Here is a 22,504-nt window from a genome sequence, read left to right as displayed (position 1 = left end):
CGAAAGCTGTCAGATCTGAAAACTTGTCGGATAGAAATGATGATGAAACACTTCCCATGTTTTGCCTAATCGACCAACACTTATTTAAGAGTTGCACCCATAAATGGTAACCAGCTAGGACGAAATTCCTCGAATACTTGAGCACCTTGGGGTGTTTCATGAAAGGACTTGTCGGACGTTTTATCCGACAAATCTCATTTTATCCGACAGTTACCATAGTAACAATGCCTCTCAGCCAATCAGAATCAGGGAAAGTTGTCAGATCTGACAACTTGTCGGATAAAAATGTTGATGAAACGCTCCCCGGATCAACATAGCCGTGCTAAGCCAGGGTATAAATAATGTTATCATGTTAAGCAGGGCTCGCTGGGTGAACAGTTTTTTATTGTACATTATTATTATTATCATTTATATTATCATTATTGTTATTATCATTATAATTATTATTATAGGCTTATTGTTATAATAATCATCATCATTATTGTTGTTGGTGTCGTTGTTATTGCCATTTATTATTATTTATTTAATATTATTGTTATCACTTTTTCTCCCTCTTTTTCTCTGGCATCAGCCACCTTTTCATATCGACAAGGACAGACATATTTCACGTTATTCGTACCAATCTTACAGGGGGCGATAATCTCACATTGTCAGATTTAGATTGGATGCCTATTAGAGATTTACACTTTGATGGTGAGCATATCTGACCCTTTTGACAATGGCCTATATTCTTAAGTTTTTTTAACCATCGCTATAATATAGCAACAACGCGCTGTTTTAGGGCCACAGGAAACACACCGTGTTTACACAGTGACTTGGCTCGAGGGTTCGACGCGCGAGCCATGCTCAACACGGCAATTTTATGCTGTTTAAACGCGATCCGTGGGATCCGCGAACCGTGTGGAACATGGCTTTTTTATCTGCCAAATCGTAGGTTCCAACCTGCGAGCCGAGTCAGACTCGCCTATTTTTCGTGAGTAAACAGAAAGCCGTGTCGAACCCGCATGACCTAGGTCAAACACGGCATATTCGTATACGTCTATTCTACTTCCATTTGTGTAGTGCTTCATTAAAATTTTAACTTAAATTCAAAGCTTGGAGAAATCTTTTTTTCGTAAGAACCCTCAAGGTGGTAATCAAAATTTATGAGACCTAACGTACTGGTATGACCATAAAACAAAGTGTAATTTGGGGAAAAACTTATGGACCCCACCAGTGGCGTACCTAGGATTTTCCACAGGGGGGGCAAAACCGTCCGCCAAAAAAATTGACAAGCAAAAAAAAAAAAAAAAAAAAAAAAAAAAAAAGGTCTTCGATCACAAATAAAAAGGATTTCGTACCAGAAAAAAATTTGACAAGCAAAGAAAAAAAAAAAAAAAAAAAAAAGGTCTTCAAGCTCGTCTGGGGGGGGCAAAAAAGGTTTTTCAAGCCCGTCAGGGGGGGGCAAAGATACGTTTTTGCATGGGCTTTGACTCGTCAGGGGGGGCAGAGTGCCCCCCCTGCCCCCCCCCCCGTAGGTACGCTAGTGGACCCCACCCCCATTCCATCCTAGGACATTTTAGCCACTTCCTTTTTACATGAAGGACATATACGTGCCCTAAACTACATGGCATTTAGTATGTAGCCAATTTTACATCAAAACAATAAACAAATTACGAAGAAATCACGTACTACTTCTTTGGGTTCCAGGATTTTTTAAACATATTAACTAGTTTTATCAAGATCATTGCCAAAATTATACTCTTTAAATGCAATACCTCTTACCTACTCCCTAATTACTCTTTCCTCGGAGTGATACTAGGGTGTAATCCATTAAGAGTGAACTGTGCACCCTTATAGAGTGCATTGTAGCTCCTTCTAGTTAAAAAAAAAACTGCGCATCTTTTTTTAGACACTTTTAGTCAAAATAAGAAGTCAAATCCACTCCTAAGAAATGCAAATCCCCCCCCCCAAATGGACTGATCCAAGTCTGACACAGACCCTGATTGAAACTTTGATCAAGTGGGTCTCCACGCAGAGACCATGAAGACCATGGGACATATAAAGCTTGAGTGAGAGGGCCTTCAGTACACAAAGCATTACAGGCTACACAAACGAACGTAGAGGGCAGCAACACACGGCAGTGTTGCTTTTAGGAAGGTCCACTTCGCATAGATTTTGTGACCATTTTCTCCCAGAGCACTTTTTTTTTTAAGATTGTAGAGTTGATTTTTTTTCATTTGTTCAATTTTGCTATTTTTTATGGATAATGAAACCTCAAACAAAATATGTTAAATAATATTATTTTTGTATGTATATATTAAAAAAATGTAAGACAAAAGGAAATCATTATTCTTGTAGTTTACATACCAATAAAAATGCATAGACTGATGACATTTGTGTTACCGTTCTTCTGCTTAATTTCGCTGTCCCTACCAAATCTACACAAGCTAACGCCAGAGCCAAGACCGTGATGTTCTGGTCTGGCCGTGCCGAAACTTCCCCGGTCACCTCGGTGCGCGTACTGCGCTGCGCGAATGATATGCTGGCCGCACTGCACTGGCAGGATAATCTCGACTTAGCTAGATAAGATATAGACTTGGTCTGTCATTGATGTGTCACTATAGCGGATGAGCAACGCTAAATATTCTTGGTTAGAATTTTAATTTTCATTTACAGTGTAGATTGTAGTCTAGAAAATCTAAAATGATTATGCTATATTCACAAATCCAACCCACATTTTGCAATTTATCAGGCAGGAACGAATACGGCCACTAAACTAGCAAAGTCAAGTCCTAGTCTAACGTTAGACCTAATATTAGACAGAAATTATTTGGTTCAGTATTGTATATTCCGACGGGTCTTGACTTGGGAACTATCAAGGGGCGAAGGTCAATGTCACATTTACTATTTTCATTCCATAATTTTACAAAAAATTTGTGTTAAATAGCATATGCATGCAGTCAACCGTACCCTACCTCAGCACCGACCGGCCCGAGGCGCCGGCGCGGTCAGCCATGGCGCTTGTATACTCAAGAGGCGGTGCTGGATTGTTTAGGACATTATGGTGCAGCGAAATTTAGATGAAGACGTATCAACCTCACGTATACTTGTTATCATATTGATATGCAAAGTCATAAAACCGTTGTCACCACCATGTAATATTTTAAGAAAAATACAGGGAAAAGTATTTCATATTTTTAAGCATGATATTTGATGTAAAAAAAATTCAAGCAAAAATAGTGATAAAGAGTAAATTAAAATAAATCAACTCTTGACTACCTGTCTACAATCTACTTAAAAAAGTGCTCTGAGAGGATTTCGGTGGGCACAAAATGAGCTTGGCTAAATCCGGGTGAAATTAGCGGACTGGTTTATTTATGACAGAATTTAATCCTGTTTACTGAAGATGTACACAAAATTATGACGATAACTTAGTGATATATTAATTTTAAAATGTGGTACATTATTATTTTTTTTTTTGTATATATTTGTTTTTATTGATTGAATCTACTATTGTCTTAATATATTATACAAATAATGCACGTAAGCGCGTGCATGCAGGGCCAAATAATGAACGATGTGCCAGAAGAGCCAATGGAAATACTGCACGAGGTCCGCAGGTATATCCATTTGGCGAGTCGAGCACAGAGTTCATTATTTAGGTCCTCTATGCACAAGAATGCGTGCATTGTTTGTTTTATACAACCCCCTCCTCTCCCATGTTACTGACTTGCCGCGAATGCTATTATTTGATCTAAATTCTAGATAATTCTAGATCATTCCAGACCTCGTACTATCCTGCACTCTGACGTCAGAGTGCAGGATAGTACCTTTGGTATGACGTCAGAGTGCAGGATGGTGCGTTTTGGATGCAATAGTGCAATTCGCTGAATATCATGTGATCCGATTTGGACCAATCAGATTACTGAGCATTCTGAGGAGTTGTATAATAGTTTACCTCTATTTTGCTACCACCCCGTGACTGTATTGTATCGGTTCATGGTGTCGTTGGCATGACTACCAAATTGTTCGCGCACTTCATTTCTATGCGCGTATCGAGTGGACCTTCCTAATAGCAACACTGATGTGTGTTGCTGCCCTCTACGTTCGTTGGGCTAGAAGTACAGACCCTTTACGCAACTGAAGGGTTTGCACAGCAGACTGACTGATCCATCTTCTCACTCCGAATAGTGCAGGGGCCGCGGAACTGTTTTGAAAGTGGGGGCTGCAACAAAATTTGGAGAGGGACTGACCATGCAAAAAAAATCACAATCAGATGATAATTTGTACGTTTTGTATGGAATGGAAAAATAAGTGGGGGGCTGAAGACAACCAATCACCGAACCCCCTTATTTCCGCGGCCCCTGGAGTGTGCGACTAGGTACTAGGTATACTTTGTTACAGGTGTTCGTCTTTTCTACGCATCTGGTTTCGGGGAACTAGGACATATAAACCCCGACGGTGAGGAGAAAACCATCTTGTACGTCGCCCCCGGCTCAAACCCTTTGCTATTCAACATCGCCAAGTATGGGGAACTGGTATTTGTCCACGAAGATCTATTCAACACAGAGTTCAACGACTACGCTCTCTCCATCATCAACATCCCTGATGAATCCCTGATTGAGCAGAGGACAGGCTTCGCAACATCCGATGGCGAACATGAGTTTGGGCACATTGATCGGTTCCGGGTCCGGCTTCCACGTAAGTTTCCCTCGCTTCGAAATTAATGCACTCTAAAATGGCATCATCTTCGTCACCAAATTTCTATCGTAATGGCGTGACACACGAGAAAGATATTGCCTGTATAAACGTATACGTAAACATGGAAACTAGGTACGCTCAGTAGTGTAAACACTCATGATTTTACGAAGGCGGCAGGTTTCCTGCAAGGTTTCCTGCAATAGTATATTGCAGGAAACTGGCAGCCTTCGTAAAATCAAGAGTGTTTACACTACTGAGCGTATATATACATATATATATATATATATATATACAGTGCGTCCCAGAAAAAAACGAAACCGAGATTTAGCGATGATTTATCATAACTTAATCACAAATAAAATAGACAAATGACCTACCAATGTAAAGCTTAAAATCTCCTCTTTAATCTGGTATTACTTAGATTATTTCTCCTTCACGCATGAGTGAGCAAAAACAATTTGAAGAAAGGATACCAAAAACTCATTTGGCGGGGGGTATCTGAATTTCAACAAGAAAATCACATGTCTTAAAAGCTCAATATCTGCTCTTTAATTTGATACCTCAATTACAGAAAATAGTCAAGAAATAACAAAGTTCTGGTTATTTGAAATAAGGCTTGAATTTCCATAATTCCATTAAATAAACTGTTTTCACCGGTTTCCCACAGAAACTATCGCATCGTTAACAAGAGACTTAATGCATGGCTGATCGTAAACAAAACGGAGTGTCGACTGAGTTTGAACGCTAGCCTGTAAAACCTCTTCATTTTATGAAATTATTGAAATTCAAGCCTTATTTCAAATAACCAGAACTTTGTTATTTCTTGACCATTTTCTGTAATTGAGGTATCAAATTAAAGAGCAGATATTGAACTTTTTAAAAATGTGGTTTTCCTTTTGAAAGCCCGATACAACCCGCCAAATGACTTTTTGGTATCCCCTCTTCAAATTGTTTTTGCTCACTCATGCGTGAAGGAGAAATAATCTAAGTAATTTCAGATGAAAGAGGAGATTCTAAGCTTTACATTGGTAGGTCATTTGTCTATTTTATTTGTGATTAATTTATGATAAATCATCGATAAATCTCGGTTTCGTTTTTTCTGGGACGCGCTGTATATATATATATATATATATATATATACATATATATATATATATTTATATATATTTTTATATGTACATATATAATGTATATATATATATTATATACAGTGGCGTACCTAGGGGGGGTAAATTCGTCCGCCAAAAAATTTTACAAGCAAAAAAAAAATAGGCCTTCAACCACAATTAACACAAAAAAAGGATCTCGTCCGCCAAAAAAAAAGGTCTTCAACCACAAATAAAGGATTTCGTACCAGAAAAAAATTTGACAAGCAAGACCCGTCAGGGGGGCAGGGATATGTCCCTTGCATGGGTTGTGACTCGTCAGGGGTTGGCAGTCTGCCCCCTCTGCCCCCCCCCCCCCGTAGTTACGCCAGTGATTATATATATAGGTTGCATATGTAATACATTTAATATAATGCATTGCATTATTTTGAACGCTGAAATAAAATCAAGCAAATAAAATGTTTCACATCACGTATTTAAAAGGCAAATGTTAAAGTAGATATACACGTGTCATGACAAGATACAATTTCTTCTACTAATTGATATCAATTAGACAAAGACATACAGTACTTTTTATGAGAATTATTCTTTTCGTTTATTTCCAATTCTACTGAAAACAAATACATAAAAAATATATCTAAAAAAGAAGACTTATAAATATAAATGCAAAGAATATGAAGAGCCAGCTGAGGCCATTTGCCTTTCGCAGGCTGGTCTTCAATATCATAGCCAGGGGCGGATCTAGGATTTTCAAAAGGGGGCATATTTTTCTAAGGAAAAATGTGACAAGCAAAAAAAAAGTCTTCATTTTCAAAAGGGGGGCACGCTTCTCTTTAAACGGCATTTTTACATTACAGGTTCAAATTGTGCCTCTCAGGGTGGGGTCTCATCCAGATCAGCAGTTTCGCCGTATCATTCGAAGTTGACGAAGCATTGCAATATGTCGTTTGTCCATAAAACAACCTTTTTTCATTCAGCAATTTTCGACAAAGACTTCCTGCTTTTTTTTTGTTATGAGGGGCATTTGGCAATAAATTTAATATTTTATTTAAAGGGATGTTCCGGGCTGAAAATATTTATATCTAACTAAATAGAGTAAAATTAACGGAGCAAAATGAGGGAAAATGTCATCAAAATCGGATAACAAATAGCGAAGTTATTGGATTTTAAAGTTAAGCAATATTTTGTGAAAACAGTTATATGCACATCTTCATGAACATTCATGAGGTAGGCTGATGATATCACATCCCCACCTTCCCTTTTCTTATTTTATTACATGAAATCATAAATGTTTCTTTTTTCATACATGTGTAAATGGTGTGTCTCCATTATGATGAAATAAATTGCGGCAATAAATAACTAATGCACTTAATCAGTTGTCAATCCCATTGTTTTACTTCTTGGTAGGAAAATTTTGAATAAACCTAATTTCATATAATAAAAAAGAACAAGTGGGGATGTTACATCATCAGCCCACCTAATGAATATTCATAAAGACATGCCTAAAACTGTTTACCGGAATAATGCAAATCTTTAAAATTCAGTAGCTTCGTTATTTGTTATCCGATTTCGATTTTTCGAATTTTCAGCATTTTGCTTTGTGAATTTTACTCTATTTATTGAGATATAAATATCTTCAGCATGGACCATCGCCTTAATACATCGTGCTTCAGTCACATCTTGCTTCCTTTCGCAGTACAAAATATATGTATACAGAAACGTAGGTTTCACTTCGGCGGCGCCAGATTATCTCGGGGCGAGGGGGCGTTGAAGACTTTAAGGGGACGTCACTTGTTCCGAATTAAAAAGGAGGCTAAGTATAGACTTACACATATCAAACCTCGTGGTGATACTCATCTGTATTTTTCTTCCGTTGCCTCTCTTTTTTTTTTTACTTTCTACCTCTCATTTTTCTCTACCTAAAAAAAATGTAGCACCGCTCCGGGTAATATTATAACAAAGTTCGAATAATTTTTTTTCTTTTTCAATATAATATTATTTACCTCTGTCATATATTGTTCTCTTTCTTTATTTTTGGTGCCAGCTAATGCGCATCCTCCTTCGATCACCTGCCCGAGCAATATGAATGTCCCCACGGAGAGCGGTCTCGCGACGGCCCGCGTCTCGTGGGCCGAGCCTTCCTATGCAGACGCGGAGACTGTGTCCTTCCTCAAGTTCTTCGGACCGAAGGATAACGATACTGATTTTCAACTCGGAAACACTAGGCTAACTTACATGGTTGTCGACGAAGGCGGCAGGACAGCACGATGTTCCTTCATCGTTACTGTCTTTGGTAAGTTACTTTTTCATATTGTCATTAGCCTTACTGAAAAAAAGAATTAGGTAAAATATTTACTTGTATGGATACATATATTTTCCCTATTCTATGCCCAAAATAATTTTCCAAATTTTGCCTTCCAATTTTTTTTGTTTAATTACATATTTATTTGACTTAAAGTCAAGCTTTTACCTTATAACTCGACTGATTGTATCATTATACTATGTTATTGCATACTTCTCAGTTGTTTATAATGTAATAGTTTTGCATTATTGTTACTACTTTTTATGTGAATCAGATGTTAATGAGAAATATGAAAATAAATGAAATGAGGTGAAATATGTTTAGTAAAACAGTTTGCTATATGCATGTGTGTGTGAAGGTGTGTGTGGGTGTGCACGTAAATGTGTTTGACTGACAGAAATTTCAATTTAAAAATATTATGGTCTCAAACTTCTGAGCATAGAATTCCTCCTGTCATTCTGTTGTTTATGCGTACGTTGGAAAAAAATGTTGTCAATTTGAGTTGATGAATTTTTGCTAATTCAAGTGGATTTATTGATTTAGCTTCATGAAATTGTTTGAGTTATTATTGTCGACTGAGGGTAGGAAATTGATATTAAAATCACCAATAATAAAAGTATTTTTGTTTTCACTATATATTGTATGGAGATATTGCTCTGTTTCCTCAAAATAAATCAAAATTAGAGCCTGGCGGTCTATTAATATCATTGTACCTATGATGAAAATATTAAATCCTGCGTTTTGAATTTCAATGATTCTTTAAACACAAAATGGAGCAAATTTGAATTCATTGAATATTGAAAAGGAACGAAACAATTAGGGATTCAAGACAATGTATATTTTTAAAGAGAAAATGTGCCGGAATGAAGGATGCTTTCGACAAAAGTAATTACACAGTGCGTCCCAAAAAAAACTATACACTTTTGAAAAGGCTGCCAAATAAAAAGTATATCGCTTTTGGGGAAAAAAATTATATATATGGAAAGACAATAAAGTCATCTTTTAAATGACACCAAAATGCTGGAAAACTATTCATGCTTGAGTGAGCACTACCCACTTAAACAAAGGGTATGAAAATTAGGGTGGACAGGAATTAGCCTTTCGGTTTCTTTCCGTTTTTGAGAGGCGAGTCCCTTGAAACTTGCAAACTTGAGGGTGTTGTGATGAATTAATGGTCATTTATGATCTATTTAAAATGTTAGAGCAAATTTCATGAATTATCAAATTGAAATGCCATGCATGAGTGAGCGTGAATTGCAATCTTTAGTGCAGCATTTTAATTTTACAATGTGGGTCTCAGCCGTGTGTTCATTGGAGTCAGGAGAATAGGGGTAAGAAATGAATCAGTGGGTGAAGTAAGCTGATGGGAAAAGGGTCAACAGAACGTTTAGCCTCCCTCCTACAGGTCCGTTCCGATCTATGTGATCAATCAAATATTCACCTGTTTCAATAAATTATTAATCAAACATTCAGCTTTTTCAATAAATCATTTCATAAATCATCATAATAAGTCAAGTTCTTAATAAACATTCAATGGAAAATAAAGACCCATGAACCATAAGTCACTTGGCATTTAAGTTTTAAATACCATCAAGGAGAAAGAAAGGGGGTGGAGGGCGGGGGTGAGTACATGACATGTAATTTGTAAGAGAACACAAATAAGAATGCCCCTTTAACCCAGTCTTACCCTATCTCACCCCCTTGAATGTAACAGGTACCATCATATTACTCTGACTCTCACAAGCACACTTGCTAAGATCCACATAATAAACTAAAAATGCTACACTAAAATTACAATTCCTGTTTACTCATTCATTACATTTCAATTTAGTTACTCATGAAATTTGTTTTAGAAACCAAAACTGATCTCAATTCATCAGAAATTTAGCATAACACCCTTAACTCTGCAAGTTCCAAGGGAATCACCTCTAAAAAAACCTGGAAGGCTAATTCCTGTTCACCCTAGCAAAGGCTAGTCTCGCATGAGGGGTGAAAGGGGTAGAGAGAGAGAGAGAGAGAGATTGGTCTAGTGTTTATAACACTGACGATGTCGATCTATCCTTTTTTAGGCAATTTTTTAAGTATATTTAAAAAACATCTAGATGATCATATTCCTAAAAAGAATGATAATCGAGTTAATTATAAAACATCTCCCAGACTTCCATTGATTTCTAACTCCCTCTTGCGCTCAATTAAAAAAAAAACGACTGTACTATAAATTCAAAATAAAAAAGAATGAACATTCAAAAATTAAGTATACTTCTTATAAAAATACATAAATAAAAATCTTGCGTGCAGAAAAAAAGAAATATTACTCAATTCAATTAGAACAATATAAACATGAAATGAAAAACACATGGAAAGTTATTAAACAAGCCCTGAATATTTCAAAAAAGAAATCAAATATTACTAAAATAAGATTTAATAATCGGAATATTGAAGATCCCACAGAAATCGCCAATGTTTTAAATTCATACTTTTCTACCATAGGGGAAAATCTGGCACAAAAATTCCACAATCTAATAAGCATTTTTTTCTAAATTCTTGGGACAACCTAATGCCAATTCCATTTTCTTCTATCCGACTACTATTTATGAAGTGACCGATATTGTTTCCTCCTTAAATAGTAAACACAGTGCTGGTCATGATGACATAAGTAATTTTATATTAAAAGGTATCATTTCGTCTATTGTTGAGCCCTTGACACATATATTGAATAAATCTATTTTAAGTGGTATTTTTCCTAAGCAAATGAAAGTTGCGAAAGTTATTCCCTTATTTAAAAAGGGAGACGAGCTTGATGCTGGTAATTACCGTCCTATATCTTTACTCTCTTCTCTTTCTAAGATTTTAGAAAGATTTTTTTTTTTTTAGAACAACTAAATTTCTTAAAGTCAATGATATATTTACTAACTTTCAATTAGGTTTTAGACAAAAACATAGCACTATCCACGCTCTTTTAAATTTTGTGCATAAAGTAGCCCATTCTTTGGATGCTCATTCGCATCTAATTGGTATATTCCTGGACTTCTCCAGGCATTCGACACTATTAACCATGACATTTTACTTTACAAACTTTATCATTATGGAATACATGGAATTGCCTTGGAGTGGTTCAGGAATTACCTTAAAGAAAGAAAACAATATGTTTATTTAAATAATCACATCTCTGATCAACATTACACTAATTGTGGTGTCCCACAAGGTAGTATATTAGGGCCTCTTTTATTCATTATTTACATTAACGATTTTCACAGATCATCTGACATTCTTTCGTTTATTCTTTTTGCAGATGATTCCAATGTATTTTTTGCTCACAAAAACCCTCACACCCTAGTTCAGATTATGAATTTGGAATTGCTAAATTTGACTCAATGGATAAATGCCAATAAACTATCTCTTAATTTAAACAAAACCAAATATATGATATTTAGTAATTATATTGAATATTTACCTTATGACATCGTCTTTGATGTTACACCTTTACAATGTGTTTCCCAAATCAAATTTTTAGGAATTATAGTTGATAATAAACTTTCTTGGAAACCCCACGTTCTTAATGTGAGCAAAATATTATCTCGTAATATTGGTGTATAAGTTAAAACACTCTTTTCCTTCCGTCACATTACTCATGTTATACTCCTCTTTGATTTTACCTTACCTTAATTATGGAATATTAGCTTGGGGTAATACCCACAATTCTTTATTGGACAAAATATTAATTTTACAAAAGAAAACACTCCGAATTATATGTAATGCACCATTTCGTTCTCATACAGATCCATTGTTTCTGAAACATAAAATCATGAAAATAAAAAAATTATATTTGTTTCAATTAGGTCAATTCATGTTTAAATATACAAATAATTCGTTGCCACGCATATTTGATTCCATGTTTCCCCGAAACCAATCCCTCCATAACTATCCCACCAGGCAGTCAAATGAATATCACTTACCCCTTCTTAGAACGCTTCTAGCACAAAATACTTACTTATATACAGGTCCAAGATTTTGGAATTCCCTTGACGATGAGATTAAAGACGCCCGTTCTTTACTGTCCTTTAAAAACAAACTAAAACTTATGCTCCTAAGTCTTAATGAATTATGTTTATTATTCCAAACTAAAATTTTGCCTTATTGCTAGTCTATTATCTATGTTTATACAGAACATGACATATTTTTTTCAATTAGACATACAAAAGTTATAGCTTGTCTATACATTATATTCTACTTTTTATATTGTGTATGTGTGTATGTCCGTATGTATGTGTGTGTATATGGTTGCGTGTGTGTGTGTATATGTATGCATATATATATATATATATATATATATATATATATATGTGTGTGTATATATATGTACATGATGTGTATGTATGTGTAGACATAACACATATGCAGCAGATTAGCTTTGCATCCCTCTCCCTATCTCTATTTTTCTTTCTATATTCTAGGCAGTTGTCATCGTACTATTGTCCACCCTCATGTACCTGTGTTGTGTTGTGTCGTGTTATTGTCTTTTGTCTCTGATTTTCACAATCCTGTATATAAGATTTTTGTTTGCCCCTTTCGTTATCTTCATGTATTCCTTTACGTATATTTCAATATTTTTTCTATCCTAACTTTTTGAGGGGTTCACAATTTACAAGCTTTGCTTTTCAGTGGACCCCTCCATTCTTCTCATGATATATGATTATATTGATTTAATTATATTTAATTATATTGATTATATTGATTTAAATTTGACATGCATGTTAATTTATATTTGAATCACTTATTGAATATGTATATTATTTATTCAATGTTGAATTTTGTTCCTGCTTTTATTTGAATTGAATTGATTTATCATGTAATTATTTGTATTATGTTGAAGAATGAAAATAAATTGAATTGAATTGAAAGTGTTCTGTTGACCCATATCCCGTCAACCTACTTCCCCCACCTAAGTCCTATCCCCATTCTGACTTCCATGAACACATTGCTCAGATCCACTTGAAAAAGTGAAAAATTGTTATTTCATGTTCACTCATGCATTAATTTTCAATTTAATGATTCTTGAAATTTGCTCTAAAAACCTTAATTGATAATGCTTGATCATTGATTTATCAAAACACCCTCAACTTTGCAAGTTCCAAGGGACTCGCATCTCAAAAACTGAAAGAAATTGGAAGGCTATAAATTCCTGCCCACCCTAATTGTCATACCCTTTGTTTCAGTGGGCAGTGCTCGCTCAAGCATAAATAGTTTTCCGACTTTTTGGTGTCATTTGAAAGTTGACTTTATTGGCTTCCATATTTGCAAGAGTTTTCCCTAAAAGTGATATATTTTTTATTTGGCAGTCATTTCAAAAGTGTATAGTTTTTAGGGACGCACTGTAGTAATTCAGCGTTTTAGGGGTGCAAACAATCGAGGGTTAAAAAAATCAATAAAAAATAGTAAGCAGGTGTGTTTTTCTGTAGCTTTTATAACCATGATAACTGATTTGATGTTTCCTTTGGGCGTCTTAGGTTCTCGAAAGATGATAGAATGAGATATCTGTCTGGCATCCTGATGAATTTAGCGATTATCGGAGCGGGTCGGGAACGGGCTGTGGCGCCGGCGTCTGGGGTCCTAAGTGGGTTGCGACTGGCACTGGGTAATCGATGTGCGTTGCTGAGTTGGATACCGTTTCCTCTTGCCTCGTCAACACCAAGGAAGATGAAAACTTTTAGCAGTGTGTTATATATATCCTCATTAGGCTCGCCATTAATCCCGGAAAATAACAGACTGGGTTTTCGGTCGTAGATTAGCTCCATCAAGATAAGTTTCTCTTATAAATGGGATATTTCATCTTGTAGTGGGGCAATGCGAGCTGGTATAGAATTCTCAACCTCAGATATTTTGATAGTAAGAATTAACCTCAATTGTAGCTTACACATCTGGAAGGCGGCGATTAAAGGATTGAAGTTCGGTATTGATGTTGTCAAGCTTAGACAAGATTCTGTCGGAATAGTTGGCAATATCACGCTGTAATTCCGAATTGGAGGGATCTGGAGAGATTGGAGAGCTAAAACGCACTTTGTCAGCCACGGTCGCCGATGGGGCGGGCTGCTTACTAGCAGTTTGTCGGGTAACGGGCCTTGGGCCATGGGATACCATAATTCATAGTTGAGAATTGTGTGTAATTCAGTAGGTTACGAGAGGTCTGCTCAGTGTGTCCGTTCAGCTCGAAATCATGTCATTTGTGAAGTGGATATGGATCGAACTCAATAAAGAGCTGATATTTTCATTATTATTACTTTTGACATAGGACCGGGACATTCTGAGGACATTATGTCATCATATGAAAATGATGACTTTCTATTCAGATAAAACTTGTCGATATTGCATTCTGAAAAGAGGACAATTTAATAATTGAATTAATATGTTATTAATCTAATAAGCCTAATGAGAGCAGGAACTCTGTTAGAATCATGGCCTGAAAATTGGAAATTTTAAGCACTTTTGCAATTATGAATAGGATGTATGAGTTAATATTTTCTAACAATTGATGCGGGCGCAAACCGCAAGCCGAAAATTTTGATAAACTGTCATGAAATAGGAATGTTAAATAGTTTGTTATAGAATTGATATTAAGATGTACATAACTCATCAATCAAAATGCGAACGTGCAGCGCATTACGCAGATACGTTTTTACAATCAGACATGGATAGGGATATTTTGAGAACTTTATGGAACATACGAAAATATTAAATAGGTACCTGGCAAATCAAAATTTTCGAGGGCACAGCGCGAGCAGAAAATGAGCCCTTAAAAGAAATCAATTTGTAAATCAAACAAAATAATGAAAGTTCGATTTCCGAGCTGAAATATTGACTTCCAACCTTGATATTTTAAGCTCCGTATTAAGCAAGAATCCCCTGACAGGCAATGCGAGTGCAAAGCACGAGCGAAAATTTCCTAGTCAACATGAAAGTTTTTTTGTCAAGTCTTTTCCTCATCTTATTTTATTCACTCGTCTTCCTCCTCTTCTGTTTTTCCTCCTCCCTTTTCTCTCCTTTTTTCCTTTGTTTCCCTTTTTTCTCTTTTTTTGCTCCGCCGATAGGGGGGAGGGGGAGGGCCCCTCCCCCTGGATCCGCCTATGGATATGAAATCAAAAGAAAATTATTAACGGACTGTTTACTTATTTTTTTCCTACATCTCCTTTTAAATTCATGTAGATGACGAGGCTCCAGTGTTTGATTACTGTCCACTGAGTTTAACCGTCATTACTGCTCGAGGCAATGCGACTGCACACGTGACTTGGCACGAACCTCTGGTATCCGACAACTCACCTAGACCGGTTGCTGTTGTACCCGCCATAAACCGAAATGATAGCGAATTCAGTTTGTACCACAGCGGATCGATGTCCAATACCGGAAACAACATGGAATTCGATATAGGGATATATACCGTACAGTACAATGCAACTGACGGTGCAGACCAGGAAGCCGACCCATGCTTTTTTGAAATACATGTCATAGGTACTATATTATCTGATTTTTATACCATTGTATGAGCAATGCACGGTTGGAAGAAACAGAATAATTGAAGAATGTGAACTTCTAACAGTTGCAATTTAAGACTATAAATAATTTCCCTCGCTATATACTTATGCCAAAATTCAAATGGAATAATTTTACTTATTGGACCTTTCAAATCAAATGCAAAATTCGAGTTATTAAAATGAATCGGGTAGTATCGGGGGTGGTGAATCATCGGATGGACTAGTACCATTTGGTCTACCTATCGCTTCGTCCAAATTCCATTAGTCTAAACCCATTTCGTCTACAACCAGTTCGTGTAATATCCAATTCGTCTGATTCCCACTTGGTCTAATATCCAATTCATCTAATTTTTATTTGGTGTAGTGAACAGTTGGGAAAATTCCCACTTGGTCTTATATTCAATACGTCTAATGAACAGTTGGGCTAACACCATGAAGTTAAGTCTAATTTCCAGTAAGTCTAACACCACTTGGTCTAATTTTCAATTCGGCTAGTTTCTACTTAGTCTAATTTTCATTTCGTCTGAATGTCACATGGTCTAAATAAATGACCGTTGTTCTAATTTACACATGGTCTAATTTCCATTTAGTCTAATTTCCACTTGGTCTAATTACCACTTGGTCTAATGGCCAAATGGTCTATTGACAAGTTGGGCTACTAATCAAATGGTCTCATTTTCATTTCGTCTAGTTTTCATATGGTTTAATGATCGTTTGGTTTAATTCACATTTGGTTTAATATGTCCATTTAGTCTAATATAAAATCATTCATTATGATTTATTTGATCTAAAATTAACAAATATGGTTAATAATAATAATAATAATAAACAGTTCTTGTATAGCGCATATCACGATTATGAATAATGTCTCTATGCGCTTCCAAAGGACTTGGATATTATGAATAAATAAATACACCATGCATCTGTTAATACATGTCGCCAGAATCCGGAGGGGTAGAGCGGGGGGCGCGTTTCCGTTTTACACCCTGGCGAAGGCATTTTCCGCAAAAATAGCCACAAAGCGACTAGTGAAGAGTCTACACACGTCGCTGGTTGCAGCGTGCGACACACCACCGCATTCAATCAGCTCAGTTACTGATATAATATATGATCAGAGCACAGAGTTCCTCGGCATTTCATGTACAGAGAGCAGTCATAATCCGAACATGCTTTTGCAGTTACGTTTTTTTTAAATGAAAGTTAATGACAGACAAAATAAAAATAAACAGATACCTATAATAGAAATACAAATTGAAGTTTGATGGATTGATACACATAGATGCCGAAAGATAGATATATAGAAGACTGATAAATAGATAGAGACATAGATAGATAGATAGAAATAGAGAGTGAGAGAAAGACATGCAGAGAGATGGATAAATATAGATAGATGGGGGAGAGAACTTGAGAGAGGGGGAGAGAGATGTTATAGATAGATAGATAGATGTATGGACGGATAAAGAGAGATAGAGAAAGAGAGAAAAAAGACAAATGGATAGATAGATAGAGAGAGAGGGAGAGAGAGAGAATTTGAGAGATAGATAGATGTTCAGATAGATAGATAAAGAATGAGAGAGACATAGAAGATAGACAAATTAAAAGATAGATAGATAGATAGATAATGTAGTTACATAAATAGATAGATAGATAGATAGATAGATAGATAGAGAGAAATACAGACAGATAGATAGATAGATAGAGGGGGAGAGAGAGAGAGAGAGAATTTGAGAGATAGGTAGATGTTAGATAGATAGATAGATAAAGAGGGAGAGAGACAGAGAAGATAGACAAATTAACAGATAGATAGATACTGTAGTTACATAGATAGATAGATAGAGGGAGAGAGAGAGAGAGAGATAGACAATTTGAGAGATAGATAGATAAAGAATGAGAGAGACAGAGAAAAAAGACACAGATTGATAGATACTAGTAGATAGATACTGTAGTTACATATATAGATAAATAGATAGAAGATAGATAGATGGGGGAGAGAACTTGAGAGATGGAGAGATATGTTATAGATGGATAGATATATGGACGGAAAAAAGAGAAATAGAGAAAGAGATGAGAGAACAAAAGACAGACAGATGGATAGATAGATAGAGGGAGATAGAGAATTTGAGAGATAGATGTTCTGCGGATATCTTCGGTGCGGACTTTTGGATCGCGCGCCCAGCTGATTATGTAAACAAACGTAGACGTAGACTCTTCACTAGTCGCTTTGTGGCTATTTTTCCGGAAAATGCCTTCGCCAGGGTGTAAAACGGAAACGCGCGAGCGGGGGTAGGGCTGATGGCGGGCACAAAAACCTCTCCGTGAAGGACTATACCCATGATGTGATAGTCGCTCATCGAATGAATTATTATAATCAAATAAAATTCTTATAATTTGGCAGATATCGATTATCTATGATGCTAAAAATTATATCATACTCATATTCCTTAGAACACCGCATGCAATATAGACCAAATTAAAATTGGACCAAGTGACGATTAGCCCAACTGGGCATTAGACCAAATGGCTATTAGACCAAATGGTCATTGGACCGGTTGGGTATTAGACCAAGAGGTCATTGGACTAATTGGTTAGCAGACCAAGTGGTCAGTAGACTAATGAAAATTGGACTAAGTGGGTTTAGCCCGAATGTTGTTTGCCAATCTGAAGAGTAGACCAAGTTCTATTTGACCAACCGTCAGTAAACCGTATCGGGTCCTGTAAGGTGCGCCAGGAAATATACATAAAAATCGAATTATATTGTTTACAAATAATGAAAAAAAAACCATCAGGTATGATATTTCTGGTTGTTATGGTGACGCTGGTTGTTTGTGCTTGCTGCTTGTCTTGGGAAACAATCATTATGATCATTACATGCATGTGAAAGTCAATGTTTAGATAATGATAAGCACATTATCCTTTTCCTCTAGACATTGAGGAACCGGTTATAACTGGTTGTCCGCCATCCATTACTGTACCCGCTTCAAGGAAAAAGAAACGTGCTACTGTGTTTTGGGATACACCAAATGCAACTGATAATTCAAATAATGTTACACTGACTTTCAACGAGGAACACACCTGGGGCAATCCTGGCTCGTTTCCCATTGGATTCACCAATCTTTCTTACACAGCCGAAGACGCCTCAGGGAATAGCGCCACTTGCACGTTCACCATAACTGTCATAGGTAGGTTGGTACATTGCGTGAGTATGAAATCAAAGCTCCATATCTTACAATGAGTTGCGATCGATCCGGTCCAATACAACAATGGACAGTCAGCAACGTCAACATCCAAATTGAACGTTTGTTCAAGATATTTTTATAGATATGATGTACATTCATACACTCATCGTTCCCTTGAAAATTCAGTGCGGTTGGTTGTTGTGTGTGTGTTCCTACAAAGGACATGGTTTGTTTGTTAGTTTGCTTTGCTTCTTCTACTGCATTCCAAATATATAATGCGATATCAAATGTGACATATTTACTAGTATATACACAAAAATCCATATCGTTACACAATCATAATACAAAATAACGATGAGAGCATAAATTCACTATTCAATGATGATAATAATATCAATAACAATGATAATGATGATAATAATAATTATAATAAATGATAATAACGATGATAATAATAATAACAATACTTTATGAAGACAGGAGACCGCAATCGCAAATTCCTGTTTGATAAAATATTGACATATATCGATATATTTTCGACATCCCCCACACGGATAGTTTGATGTCATGAATTTTCGTGAAATTACGTCCAAAATCGGATTAATCGTCAGTGTTTGGAAGATGGGACCAAATGATCGATATTTTAGCTTAAAGGAGAATGAAACCCCTGAAACCAGCTGAATCCATATCAAAGAGAAAAATCAAAGAAACATATTGTTGAAAGTTTGAGGAAGATTGAATGAATAATAAGAAAGTTATGAGCATTTGAATGTCGAGATCACTAATGCCATGTAGATCCTCCAATTGGCAATGCGACCAAGATCTGTGATGTCACACACGTACAACTCCCTCATTACTTTAGTACTTATTTCACTTATATTCTCACTTTTATAGAGTCTATCACAAGGTGAGGTGTTCTCTTTATGAGAGGACAAATACAGAGGTTTCACAACATTATATCATTGATGAATCGTTTGTCATATGATTAGAATGAGCAAAAAGAGATGTTTTGGGGTATATTTTCAGTGTCCAAAAGGGGAGAGTTGTTCATCTGTGACATCATAGATCTTGGTCGCATTGCCAATGGGAGGATCTCCATAGCATTAGTGATCTCGACATTCAAATGCTCATAACTCTTCTATTGCTAGTCCTATTTTACTCAAACTTTTGTTGATCTTATTCTTTGATTTTTCTGCTTTCACTAAAGCTAACTTGCTCCAAGAGTTTCATTCTCCTATGTATTTGAATAACACCATAAAAATAGATCAAAGCTTGCGGATCAGGGGTGAAAATTAAAGAAATATCTCAAATTTCTAAATCCTATTTCTCGATTAAATATATTCAGTAGCCTAATATTCATTCTTGTTTTACCATTGTAGCGATGGAGTTCATGTGTAGAGGAATGATATTCCAAAAATTATTAGGACATTTACTCGGATCATGATCACCATCTTACTTGCGTGTTTACCATTGCAGTTATAGGTAGATTGAAGCTGATACATTACGTTTTTACAATCAGACATGAAAAGGAATATTTTAAGAACTTTATGGAACACACGAAAACAATAGGTACCTGACAAATCAAAATTTTCGAGCGCGCAGCGCGAGCAGAAAATGAGCCCTTAAAAAGCCATTTGTAAATTTGATATTTTAAGCTCCATATTGAGCAAGATATGTCAATCACCTAACAGGCAATGCGAGTGCGAAGCGCAAACGCAAACAGTGTTCTTTGTTATTTGACAGGTATTTAAATCCATAATGGTTTTTTGAATCCTCCGTTTCGGAGCGAAAACTCCCTATTCTTAAATGTGTATTGTAGAATGTGTGTGAATACCGTCATTGCTTTATTTGCCATTCGCCAAACCTTTGCTTTGTCTATCACAATATTAATTGAAAGTAAAACACAGTCGGCTACTTTTTTTTATGATATGAGATAAATTTGCTCGAACGTCTCAGGTTAGTGCATATCCCCGGGGGTGATATAGCATCCCCATCATTTTCCCAGGGGATGCTACGTGTATTATTCTCCATAGGCAGCATCCTCTAGCACTGTGGTAGGTGTGGAAGATTTGAAAAAAATGTAAGGGATATGAGCGACATTTTCTGTCGAGACCAAAAAAGACCAAAACGACCTTTATTTTGTGGTGAAAACCCTTTTTTTTTTGCTTGTACATGTAAAATTTCTTGGTCGAGATGAAGGCAGTAGGACGGAGCCTCAAACAGAGAAAGATCTTACAGTATAGCAAGGCTGATCGGGATGGGCTTGCCCGAAGCACAATAATTCCATCTCAGGACATAGAACGAAGGGCTTCCACGTCTTCTGTAAATGAACTATGGACAGATCTGGTGAGTGCTGTAGAGAAGTTCATCCCTCTTAACATGACAAAGACTAAGTGCAATCTACCTTTGGTTACCAGGCAACTCATCAAGAAACGAGACAGACTGAGTAGATCAAGAATCGTAGATTGGAAAGACTTGGACCTGCCCCTCTTGCCATGCAAAAAGCACTTCAAGACACTAAACGCAAACTCCAAGCCGATCTTAGGAAGGCGTATTGGGTCTACCATGGACCTATTACAATAGGTCCATGGGTCTACGTAGAGTCCATCTTTACTCCTGCTGATGAGAATGGTGCATCACATAAGTTTGACTCTATTAAAAGGCTTCTGGGGCTTCAACAAGCACAACAGGTCTGACAATACTGGCATTGCAAACCTCAGGACAAAAGAAAGCACAGTGACAGACCCAATTACTGCAAAAGTCAACACCCTAAATCGGCAGTTTGAGAAAGTCTTTACTCATGAAACACCGGTACCACCACATCTCTTGCCATAAGTATCCCGCTATCCACACATGCGAGAAATTGACATACTCTTTGAAGGTGTTAATAAGCTGCTGAAGAACCTCAAGTGTCGCAGATCTCCAGGACCTGATGGCATTACACCTAGAGTGTTGAAACAGTTATCGAAAATCATAGCTCCAATCCTTACCACCATCTACATGATCTCATATGACACTGGCGAGATTTCAGATGACTGGCGCCAATCAAATGTGGTTCCAGTGTACAAGAAAGGCAACTGACTGGACCCTGGTAACTACCGCCCAATATCACTTAAGTGCATTTGCTGTAAGCTCTAGAGCACATTATATGTGACACTTGGCAGTAAAAATAATATTCTTTACCCTCTTCAACATGGGTTTTAACAAAAGAAATCATGTGAACTGCAGCTGTTTGGGCTTTGTCTCAGACCTGCATGAAAACCTAGAAAAGGGTTTACAGACAGAACTGATGTCCTTGTCATGGATTCCAGCAAAGCCTTTGACAAGGTTGGTCACCAGAGACTCCTACGCAAGCTGAAATACTTTGGAGCAAGTGGGAAAACAAAAGGTTGGATCTCGTGCTTCCTTCACCACAGAAAAAAGGAGGTAGTGCTTAATGGTCAGCATTTTTTTTATCAAGGAATGAGCTTGTAATTGGATGATGGAGCTCAACACCCAAAATGTGAAGTTATTAGAACCTCAAGAAAGAGAACGGGAATTGCTCATAACTACACTTTGAACAATGCTCCCCTTAAAGAGACCGATTCTATCAAGTATCTTGGAGTCACCATCACAACTAACCTAAATGCGAATTGGCTCAGTCGGTAAAGCGTCTGCCCGTCGAACCAAAGATCGTGGGTTCGAGTCCACCCCGGGTGGATGACTGAAGCC

General features: G+C 36.6%; 1 protein-coding gene across 1 annotated transcript in view; it reads left to right on the top strand.

The window, feature by feature from the left end:
* LOC129278864 (uncharacterized) overlaps positions 1-22,504 on the top strand; it is a 96,255-nt gene that overhangs the window by 6,277 nt on the left and 67,474 nt on the right. Inside the window, exons 4-8 of the mRNA XM_064111200.1 lie at positions 572-693; positions 4,387-4,683; positions 7,834-8,082; positions 15,292-15,594; positions 18,542-18,796. Of these exons, the coding sequence (XP_063967270.1) occupies positions 572-693; positions 4,387-4,683; positions 7,834-8,082; positions 15,292-15,594; positions 18,542-18,796 (1,226 nt within the window). The remainder of the gene's footprint in view (positions 1-571; positions 694-4,386; positions 4,684-7,833; positions 8,083-15,291; positions 15,595-18,541; positions 18,797-22,504) is intronic.

This window comes from Lytechinus pictus, chromosome 16 (assembly GCF_037042905.1).
Source record: "Lytechinus pictus isolate F3 Inbred chromosome 16, Lp3.0, whole genome shotgun sequence".
Classification (NCBI taxonomy): Eukaryota; Metazoa; Echinodermata; class Echinoidea; order Temnopleuroida; family Toxopneustidae; genus Lytechinus; species Lytechinus pictus.
Note: the sequence above shows the minus strand (reverse complement) of the source record. Positions and strands in the feature narration are given on the sequence as shown.